The 12018-nt window shown below is 34.6% G+C and overlaps 1 protein-coding gene across 13 annotated transcripts in view; it reads right to left on the bottom strand.

Annotated features, from left to right (window-relative positions):
• Window positions 1-5588: 5588 nt before the first annotated feature.
• spaca6 (sperm acrosome associated 6) overlaps window positions 5589-12018 on the bottom strand; it is a 33478-nt gene continuing 27048 nt past the window's right edge. For 12 of the 13 annotated variants that reach the window (XM_065260957.2, XM_065260955.2, XM_065260965.2 and 9 more), the window contains 8 exons: window positions 10547-10633; window positions 9987-10058; window positions 9703-9726; window positions 7781-7858; window positions 7137-7237; window positions 6325-6481; window positions 6045-6225; window positions 5589-5811 (listed from right to left, as the gene is read on the bottom strand). In XM_065260957.2, the coding sequence (XP_065117029.1) occupies window positions 5712-5811; window positions 6045-6225; window positions 6325-6481; window positions 7137-7237; window positions 7781-7858; window positions 9703-9726; window positions 9987-10058; window positions 10547-10633 (800 nt within the window). In that variant the 3' untranslated portion in view covers window positions 5589-5711. Of the gene's footprint in view, window positions 5812-6044; window positions 6226-6324; window positions 6482-7136; window positions 7238-7780; window positions 7859-9702; window positions 9727-9986; window positions 10059-10546; window positions 10634-10796; window positions 11706-12018 lie in introns of those variants that run through there. The other variant, XM_065260966.2, reaches the window with a different exon arrangement.

Here is a 12018-nt window from a genome sequence, read left to right on the forward strand (position 1 = left end):
AATCACAGGGAGGTGGATGTTGTTTTGTGCTAATTGCTTCTGTTTTATGAAGATTTGTTTTGGTGTTGTACCATGTGTACATTGTTACCAAAGGCAACTAAAGGTGGACACCAATAACAAGAGGTTAATTATTAAAAATCATATTCAATACAAAAATTATATTTGTTTGAAAAGTTAAAATTGACTGCTTTACAATATATGTGACACCACTTGTGAATACTAAGCTGTGATTTACTGTTTTCTACATAAAATCATTCTACATAAATAATATTCTGTGAAAATATAACCTTGATATAGTTAATATTGACTGAGTAAGGTCATGTCAAAGATTGAAATCAATGTGAAATGAATAGCTGAAACCAAACTTTGATTCTCATTATCTGAGAATTTGATTTTGAGACTTTAGTCTGGTTGATATACTGATTACAAGCAGCATTGGAAGTTTACTCATTTTCCAGGCGGCTCTATGTGTGATGTCAGTTCTCTTCCAACGTGTTAAACACGTCACAAAACAAGTGTTTACACCCCAAAGCTATTCACATGTCAGCATAGTAAAATATGTCCAGAAACCAATAGTGTGAACAAGCACAGATGCAAATCCCTCTAAGTGTCCGACATGTTTTATCAGGTTCTTATGTTTAGGTTGAGTAATTTACATTTATTGGCAATGAAAAAGTTATTAGTCCGTAATTGAAATGCCTTATTTTCACAAATGTAACTTCAGACAATTTATTTTTATTTAACACATTTCACTGCAAAACCCAAGTACATGCAAAATGTTTCACTACATAAAAGGTCACTCTCTGTCAATAATTTTGGTAAACCTCATTCATACCATAATCATCGCATTAAAAAATCTGGAATCTGAAAGTACAAAAAGTATATAATAATAATAATATTGAGAAAGTCGCCTTTAAAGTGTCCAAATGAAGTCCTTAGCAACGCATATTATTGATAAATACATGTTTTATATATTTACGGTAGGAAATTTACAAAATATCTTCTTGGAACATTCCTTGCGGATTCTTTTGCATAAAAAATAATAATTTTGACCCATACAATGTATTGTTGGCTATTGCTACAAATATTCCTGTGCGACTTATGACTGGTTTTCTGGTCCAGGGTCACGAATGGTGCTGTGTCCTTCCATAGGAGCTAATGATTATCTAAAAACAATATTGTAAAAAAGTTACTACCATGCTCCTTACTTTACAATACTGTTCCAGATAATCATTAGCTTCTATAAAGAAGGACAGAAAAACACTAATTATTGGTATTTCCAATCTATTAAGGTACAAAATAATATAATGTGGCTGTGATTGGCGTTTTTACATTGTGAAATATATTACATAAAGTACCACTTACAAATTAGGATGTTATTGTTTGGTATATTTATTTTAATTTATAGCGCAGCACAATAAACATTGAAACTGATGGGTCAGTTCTCATCCACTGATGACATCAGCAAATATTTGCATTAATGTGGGTGGAGCTACAAAACCTTTTTACAATGTATGAAGCAATGATGTAATCAGTGACCCCCTTACTAATTATCATGGGAAGGTTTGGTAAATAATTCTCAAAAGCCGTTTTTAAACCATTCCTATGATATGACCTGCAAATACACAAGTCATTTATGTGTGTTTTAAGTTATACAATGTGTGTGTTTAAACATTTGAGACCAAAGAGCAAGAGCAATTTATCATTTCTGATTTGTTGGGATTAGGTGTTCAAACTGTTATTTCTGTAATCTACAATGTGTTTTAAAAGCATATAGAATTGATTTTCTTTAACAAGAAAGATAAAAACACTTTACACAAAAGGACTTGACCACTGTATGTTGTTAAACAATCTATCTATCTGTCATTACACTTCTGCTGCATCTTTTCGTCCATATAAAATATCTCCCATATAGAAATACATGGTTTTGTCAAGTTAAAGTCTCTTGTTTTTCAAATTTACCACTTGTGTGTTAAGATCCATTAAATAATTAAAGCTCTATTAGTTATACAGTAGCAAGTTTTTTAGGGTACTTTGTATTTGGAGTGTGTCAAAGAGGTAAATTGACGTTCAGTGTTTTATTGTGAGCATCAGATTACTATAATTGTATGGGTTATCATAAAGGTTTTTAATGAGCGTCATTACCTGTATTAACCTTAACAAATCATTATATTTATAGCAATCTTCTTGAATAGGAACAACAACACACCCTTTTCATTAAACTTTTCTTTTATATTTTGTATATTGTCTGGTTGGGTGCTTGAAAGGTCCTTCACATGATGCCATAGTAAACCATTTTTGATTCCACAAAGAATCTTTCAATCATTTCTTTCCAACATTTTATAATCAATTGTGACATTTTTATAATCTACCGTGAAGCAACTTAAACTCAATTATTCACTTCACTAATGTTAAATGTAATCAAATAATTTAATATCTGTCTCAGCAGACCACTGTAAAATCATAATGCCCTCACACCACAAACAGATGAAAGTGTATACAGGAGTAGCCTATACTGAATAATATGAATAAAATCAGTTTCTCTAAATGATAGCATTCTTTCATCATTCTCACATGATTCACTTCAGCTTTTATATGCCAAATGACCAGGCTTTTGCGTATCCTGACGCAATTATTCAGTTTGCCAAAATAAACATTTGAAGTGAAATTCCAGTAAAAGACCAACCCTGTATCATTCTTAAAAGCCAGGTCTATACTGTGGTCATACTAACATCATTCAGTGGTTTTCCAACTACTGCTTGGTTTCATTTAGTCATGATTTCATTTGTCTGATAAAGATTGGTACTCATCTAATGATACAGGAAGTTTGCATACATCATCCTGATAAAACTTGACAGAAATGTGGAAACTTTGTCGGTTTCCAATGGAAAAATGACCCTCAACAAATGTTTGCATTTATTTGACTCCCTGTGTCAGAGTACAGCCCTAGACAGACTTAACATCTGGAAGTAATTAAAACAGGAAACAGAAATCTCTGACTAAGACTGTGTGCACTTTCTAGATTTCTCATTCCTGATTTCCCACACCATAACACAACAAAGCAACCACTCTAGCAACTAGAACTTCTGGTTACTCCACTAAATATGAGTCATGTACAGTACCTTGATACATTTATTGGTACCACACCATCTTTATTCATTGTGCATATATATTCTTTTTATATATATTCTTTTATATATTCTTTTTCCTTTAATCCACTTTAAAACTTTAAGTCCTGGTTACAAAAAGCTACTGATTTCCGCTATGATTGCCTACAATAAAGCGGGGCATGTTGTCAAACTATAAGCAAAAAAAAAAGTTGTTTGAATTATAGAATAAATAAAAAATATTTTAACCCAGGGGTGTTTCCCGCATTATTATCATATATATCAACACCAAAACTACGTCTGTGGTCGTGACTACATAGTTAATTTCTCCAACCATGGATTGTACACAGCAAAGTTTTGGTTGCGCAACCTAGACGCATTAGACGTAGTGCGTAATTTAAAAAAAGGATATCTCTTTGTAATTCCAGCTATTCAGGTGTGTCTGTGGTACAGTAACCCAACAGATTCTCTGTATTGATATTAACATTCGTCTTGTTTTCCCAGATGTTTCCATGTTAGAGTCATGACCTCGGTAGGCTACTGTTAATCTCAAGAAGCTCAAGATAAAGAAGCGCACAAAGACATGCGAAGCAGAAGCATCACGATTTGTGATGATCAGTAATTATAATCACAATAAAACTTTGTTCGTTTAGTACACAGAATCAAAGAGAAAAATAATCTAATGAGTCTAAATCTTCGACCAAGAACAAAGATTTTTTAAACTAAGAAATCAAATAAAGAGTATTAATCTGCAAACGCGTTGTGCGTTAACCTTAGCAAATATTTAAAAGGTAATTCACTTATGTACATTGAAAAAATGCCACTGACCCTAAATAAATTTAACAAAACAGTTTCTGAGTTTAATTAGAGCTAACATGATTAGATAATACAGTAGATAATACAGTAGTAGCATTGCTGAATTTAACTTATTTTTACTCAAATCAGATCACAATTTTATTGTACTACTAAGGTAACTAAAAACATTAAAGTCTAAACTATATATTCATATATCTACATTTAGATAATTTAATTGCGTGCAACTACTTACTTTAATTAATATACACAATCAGTCCCAATAGTTGCATGGGCACACCCATATTACTTTAGCCTGCGGTTATTGTTGTAACGGTTCCAAAAATAACAACGGCACACATTTCAGCTGTCAACGAAACGGATCACCCCCCACCCCATGGTACAATTTACGTCACTGGTTACTAATAGGCCTGTCGCTGTCGCATTTATTTCGTATTAATTACACGGCTCAATAGAATATAGTTGTGAATGTCATCAGGAACAACCCAGAAAAGGTGTTATCTGTGAAAATCTAAATAATCATAATATATCTTATAATTATCTTCTCATAACTCACTTATAATTCTTTTACTAATTTGGCTAAAGTTTTCTACTTAAAAAAAATGTGTACTTTGTAATGGAATAAATTAATAAAAATCTACAAATATGAGACATTTCAGTCAAAATGCACAGATATATAAAATAAAATAAAATAACACATTTGTCTCAACTAAAAACAATTACTGTAAGATCGTAGTTTAATAGGCTATAGACCTATACATTTTTTAAATATCTATTTGACCGTACTGTAGACTTTTTTAGGATGTACGTTTTTTATGAAGATCTAATCGTTGCAAAGAACGAGTCTGACAGCATAGGCTTTCTAATACTCAAAAATCAAGATTCCATACAGATGACGATACAAAGTTCAAACCCAATTTGTTTTCCCTTTGGTAATAAATCAATTCAACGTATGTAACCAGATGTTGTGAAAACACTGCTTGAGTTGATTTGTTTTAAGCTAGTTGGTTTATCCAGTAGCATGAACAACACTGAAAGAATTTTTTTTTTTAACACCGAAAGAAATGAAATTGTCGGAGTCCCTTTACTTGACGTCATTAAAGTTGCGTAATTTCAAATGTTCAAATTCAGTTAGGACGTTTTGGATAAATGAACTATTCGTAAGGAATTGTATTATTTTTTAATATTGCATTATTTAATATTTAGTATTATATACATTTTATAAATAGCCTAATAATTTCAAATAATATAATATACCATCAATGCAAAGTCATAATCAACCAGCGCTAGCTATAGAAGTTATTTCATATAAGATGTTATTTCTTCTTTCAGTTGTAGTGCTATAAAGTATTACCGCGCCCAATTTTAACAAAATATTGAGTAATGACTGTAAACGGAGTTACACAATGAGTCATGTCTAGCTATATTTAGTAACATAAAATAGGGTTTATAAAGTGAGCTAGTGGTACAGCTTTACTCAAACACTCGCGACAGCCAACAGCACATGTGTTCTCTTCCTCTATTAAACATTTATCAAACTAAATTTAAAGTTTACTGTAGTTTTGTTACCAAGTCATACATTTTTCAAGATAAAGTGAAGTTTACATTACATTACATTCGTTTATATTAACGAGATTTGACAGACAAGCCACTTTGAAGGTACCTTTTGTTGTGTCCTGCCAGACCCCACAACCTTTGGACTGTTAGAAATGCTCTACCAAATAAGCACAGGAACACATTTCATTGGCACTTAATATTTTATTGTTTACCTCATGTGGATGTCGCTCAAGTTTAGTAGTGAATTAAATAAACCTCCCTTTCTGTGTATTCTTTGTCTTGCTCTGGATCATAGTTACTGGTCTTTCTTACACAGGACAGCCAAAACAGCACCCTATGGAAAGAAAAACAATTCAAAGGCTATATACAGACCAAAGAAATAATAAGATTATGGTCTGATTATTTCCATACTATAAACTGAGGCAAACACAAATGTAATTAATACGATACATATACATTTTTACTTTTAGAAATGCTGAAATATTACAATTAAATCCTTAATTTAATGAAATACATTAGCACTAATTACTTTAATATTATTCATTGTTATTACATAAGTATTATTACCCTAGACTAAGGAAGACCAGCAGCAGTACTGCAGTCAAACAGGTGGTCAGAAGCTCAAGGCTAGGCAGCCACAAGGTGAATGGGACAGTAGGGGAGCGGTGAGGGAACTGGCCTCCTGGGAGGAGAGCATTGTCAAAGACATCCTGTAGTTCTGCATGACTTAACTGTGTCAGAGGGACCACTGTGGTGGAAACAGAGAAATTTCGTAAAACATCTCTTAAATGTTTACAAATATCTTGATGGTGCCACAGAGGTTGTAATGGAGGCGCATGGTGGTCACCTGTGAGGTAGTAGTAGATGCGTACGAGAGAATGCTCCTGTGAAAATATTTCACACTGGTAGGTGCCCGAGTGCTCCAGGCGAGCAGAGGGGATGAAGTAAACAGGATCCACACCAACCGTTACCTCTTTGAAATGGTCCATCAACACGGTATTCTTCTGTATGTTCAGTTCAGCAAGTACAGGGATTATTAGCATGCTCTAATAATAAACTCAAATTTGGTCTGACTGCATTTTTGCTAGGAACGTGCACCTTAAAGGGGACATTTCACAAGACTTTTTTAAAATGTCAAATAAATCTTTGGTGTCCACAGAGTATGTGAAGTTCTAGCTTAAAATTTCATATAGATCATTGATTAAAACATGATAAAATTGCTACTTTGTAGGTGTGAGGAAAAATGTGCCATTTTTGGGTGTGTCCTTATAAATGCAAATGAGCTGATCTGCACTAAATGCCAGTGCCGTGTTTGGATAGTGCCGATTAAGGGGCGGTATTATCCCCTTCTGACATCACAAGGGGAGCCAAATTTCAATGACCTTCTTTTTCACATGCTTGCAGAGAATGGTTTACCAAAACTAAGTTAATGGGTCCCAATTATAGCAATTAAACATGGAAAAAAGTCAGATTTTCATGATATGTCCCCTTTAATATAATGGCTGATTAAAATCAGGCCCTAACTAAGCTCAAATTTAACATTCACATACTGTCAAATGCACGGTTGGATAAATATATTATATTTCAAATCGATTCATATTGCTTGTTTGCTAGTAATTTCACCTCAAAAGTACAATCCTTTATCCTGTTTTTCCTTACCACAGAATATCTCCAGACTATCTCTGCGTCTGTGGGCAAGAGGAATGGAACCTTACACCACATCTCAGTCCTGTTGTTCTCCTCTATTTTGATTTCTTTCACTGAAAAAGCGCACACATCACACACAAAGCAGATGTGTAACACTTCACCTTGCAATTGAATGCCTTTTGTCAACAGAAGAACAGGGGCAGTGCTTTCTGCCCACCATTCCCCTAATTATAATATTTAAACAGAGCCTCTGGGGAGAGCAGTAAAGGAAGTGATATGCTGAGCTGTAATTGTAGCTGTGCAGTGCGAAAATGAATACCACAGTGTGTGGGAGCTGGCCTGCCATCTTAGGTGACCCAAAGGGCTATTTGTGCAAAATGATATTATGTGTGAAAGTGTGTCAAGGCCCTAAGTTTCGTTTAACAACTCTGCCTAGCTCATAAGTACATTTTATAATGTTAAAAGCTACAAATAGATGTTTGTGCTGTGTTAATGCTGTTACATAATTACAGAGACAGTTTTGTCAGGTCGAGCTATAACATATCCATCATGTCAAGTGTGGAGTGGGCGGGTGGGCGGCGGTGCAAAGAATTACATATCATGCAGTAGTAGACTGAGACAAGATTGCACACTTTTGAAGAAAGCCATCAACTCACCGGGGCAGTCTAGCGGGAACTCACAGGAATCATACTGACAGGTCATGCAGTTATAAACGGCACCTTGCTCCTGGAAACCTAAACAAAACATTTTATCCAATTTATGTGTCAATATGATTTTGGTTAATCATAATCATGTGTGCCTAAATTCATTTTAAAATAAGTGTATACAAGGGCTTGTATATTATTTTCTACAATGTAAAACTAAATGAAAGTAACAGGTTGCTCCCAGAAGGTTCTAAGGGGTCCACATAAAATTTCAGAGAAAAGAACTGGAGAAAGACAAAGAAAAAACGTCAAATGAACATTATTATAACTGTTTAAAGTGTTCATCGCTCCTTACATACATTTGCAAAATTGTTAATGTTTGTTTTCATTTTTTTTCACTATAGTGCCATTTATCTTACTCACTGGGGTTTGTAAGGCAGTATTCTTTGTAAAGCTGCTGACTTATTGGGAAAGCTGCTGCAGTACAATAAAATCTGAATTGAAAATGTCCTATAATATCACAATTACTATTTATCTAACATAGCTTAAATGTTTCTTTAAACAAACTATATAGACAGACATATTTTAGGAAGGGGGTCCCTCACAAAAGGTTTAGCACAGTGGTCTCCAACATGGTGCCCACACAGAGTCTTTGAAGTGCCCGCAAAAGCACATTATATTAATAGTTTCAATTGTAACATGTATTTATTACGTATTTTTTGTATTAGCTTGGCTTCTTTTATGTATGTTAACATTTTAAGCAATGATAAAACATATCAACATGTAAAATAAAATAAAATCAATAAGTAAAACAAAAAGTTAAACCCCTGATTTAACATATATGGGGGTCCTTGGCATCATAAAGTTTTAGGTCACCACAGTAGCTGAAATATTTAGAGAACCTTTGGCTCCCTTGAAAAATTATATTGGTCTAAGGCAGGGGTTCTCAAACTTGGAGTCTGGGGACCCCTGGTGGTCCTCAATGCGAAGCCAGTGGGCCTGTGAAATTAATTTTAATAAATTATATAACTGTCGTATTGGGGATATTTAGATCTAAGAACCATGTTAGTCTTTCTACTGTACATTTTCTGAAAGTTTTTAAGATAATTTAAAGAGCACTTATTTCATTGCTAATAAACCATGTTATATTGTGTATTTGGTTTAATACAATATGTTTGCGTGGTTTATGGTTCAAAAACACATTATTTTCCACATTCCGTAAATTTTTGTAGCTCCAAATTTTACTCTCTTTTTGAATAGCACTGATTTTGTACAAAACTAATCGATTTGAAAAGCGCTGTATCCCTGATTGGCCAGCTAATCTGTACGTTGTGATTGGCCTGAACACCTCTGACGTCAGCCGGAAAGGTGACGCTCCATACTATGTAGTTTGAAGATTCGCTCACAATGCAATGCTAACAAGAGTTAACTAACAGGATGAGCCTCAAGCAGGATGAATTATGATAATGTCGGTCTTCTCTACATCACCAATCCCAGGAAGTAAACTGTTGCCTACAATCCATGTGTTTGTTGTAGTCCAAGAAAAGAGATGTAAACGAAAACTCACATCATGGTTTATTTTGGGGTATGTACCTTTTGCATATTGTTAACATGTACTAATACACACTTACACACCAAAGGAAATGTAAATATGTGAATCGGACAATAGGTGCCCTTTAAAATGTATAACTGTTGAGTCCGAATGAATTTGATGGGGGTCCTTGGACATTTATCTACCCTGTAAGAAGTCACAGGCCGCAAAAAGTTTAGGAAACCCCTGATCTAAAGAACTTGTAACTCTTTAATTTCTCTAATGCATTTTTCAGGAGGGAAAGGTTTTGAAGCACCGACATTACATATTATGTGATAAGACAGTTCATCAAGACTAATTCAGGAGGGTCATATGAGAGCATTGATGAAAAACTATCACTCACCACAGGGGGGGAAACATCCAGAGGCTGGAAGAAAGGGCAGAAAAGACTGTTAGACAGATCAGGCAATAATGTCCATGTGCACCAGTTATGAGATTAAAAAGCAGATTTAGTAGTCTTTATTACAGAGCTGGATGGATGCTGAAAAATTGCAATGAAGGAAAATTAGGAAATTGTGATAAAACAAACTTGTGGGAAAAGTGAGAACCTCACTGCTAAAGAAGAAAAATTAAGAGCAGTGTTTATGCTATACCTTAAAAAAATTAAAGTGATGATGTAAGTCTCACCTCTAGGCAGCTTTGAAGCCTCAGCAATGAAATTATTTGCTGCTGCCTGTAATCTGAACTCATACACAGTGTCTGAAAATGAAGAGGGAGAGAAAAATAGACCCATTTATCTCAACTACACCAAAGGTGTACATTTAAAAGATGATTTGTCCCTTTCTATCAGGCACTTTTCATGATGCTTCACATCAACCTCTGCTTTCTGTCATTTTCTTATAAAACAGTAATGAAAAGATGCTCCTCAAAACACTTTATCAGGAAAGGAACTAACAAATAAGGTTAACTATTTAAAATTAACCTATAAAAAATCTGAATCGGAACAGTTTTATAACCTGCCAATCCAATCTATTTCTGGCTGGGGGTATATTAAGTAATTGCTTGACACGTTAATCAATACAGCACACATTGTGTAAGAAAGCAGAAATCTTTAGGCTAATTTTTCTTTTGTAATCTCAGTACTGTTGAAGTTCACTGATATAAGTTAACTGATTATAACAGGTTTGGCCTCAAGAGCGCATACAGCTGGTACTTGTTGAAGATTTATGATAAGATGCATCCATTACCTTCATTTGTCTCCTGGTCAAATTCTTCCACTATAGGCATAATTTCAGCCAGCAAGATATTCCTCAGCATCAAGTCAAACCCTCTCCCTACGCCACAAAAAATGATAAATAAAATAAAATAAAATAAAATAGAGAACAATATATGGCATTTATAAATAATAATACAAATAAAATGTGTATTATTTAATAACACATTATATTTAGTTTTACAATGAACATTCTAATACATATTAATGGTGGTATCGCTCACCCACTTTCCCCGCCTCAATTATTTTAGGTTCATTGTTGAATATTCGATCCAGTGTTTTGAAACAAGAATCCACATTCCTTGTATTGTATTTGGTAAGAATGTGGCCCCAACACAAACGAAGACTGTCGTCGACATCGATAAAGCACTGATAACAACTCAAAGCTGTGCTAATAGCAGAGCTAAAAAATACCAGTTTCAACACAAACATTTTACAGTACTATTCTTGAATAAATTCAGCTTGAAGAGATTCTGAGAAACATCAGAAAGTTCTACAGTATGATGACATCATAATGACATCGTCATCAAATGAACACATAGAGGGTAAGAATGCAGGTGTGTAATGTATGTTTAACAATGAAGAAAAGATGATGACAATACCATGTTAAAACCAATTATGTTAAACATGCATGTTCTTAACTCCCACTTTTAATTCCTCTTTCTTCCCCATTGTCTTTTCAACCTTATTATTTTTCCCATTATGTGCCTTTTTGCTGCAAAGAGGTGTGAGTTTGTGTGTGTGTGCGAGAGAGACAGAGAAAAAACGAGTGAGAGAAAGGGAGTGGGGCAAACAGGAGTGAAAGATGTGTGTGAATATGGCTTTTAATGGTGATGGTGGGGTACAGTGATATTGCATATGATCTAAATTGACTGGAACAAAGAGAAAGGAAAAGATATCGTGCATGTGATGATCAAGAAGGAAATAAAGACAAAATGCAATACCGAAACAATGGATGTAATAAGAAGACATGAGAACAAACATAATTGCCACTTAAACTGATAAATGTAAGAGTGCAAACACACATATTTTAAAAGGAGACCTAATAGAGCATTATATGGGAAGATACACAGCACAGGCAGTGTGTGTGTGTGTGTGTAATAGAAGGATTACCAATCAAGTCCACAAGCTCATTGCATCCCATCTCAAACACCCCTCCCCCATTCCATCACCCCAAAACCCCCTCTTCTGCCTCCACCTCCCTTCCCTGTCTTTTCGAAAGTGTCGCCATGGTAACGAGACAGGGTGCCTAATACATGAAGTTAATATATTTCCAGTGGCAGGGGCGACTTGGGTACTAATGCATTCATCTGTCTCTGCAAAGACAAGACAATCAATAGTGAGTAGGAGCCACACCGCAGGCCTGCTAGAACGCAGTCAGTTAACTGGCGTATCAAAGAAAAAAAATCAGAAGACAGGTAGCATTGCAACCGCACCAAGATGCTA

The sequence above is a fragment of the Paramisgurnus dabryanus genome, chromosome 13 (assembly GCF_030506205.2).
Source record: "Paramisgurnus dabryanus chromosome 13, PD_genome_1.1, whole genome shotgun sequence".
Classification (NCBI taxonomy): Eukaryota; Metazoa; Chordata; class Actinopteri; order Cypriniformes; family Cobitidae; genus Paramisgurnus; species Paramisgurnus dabryanus.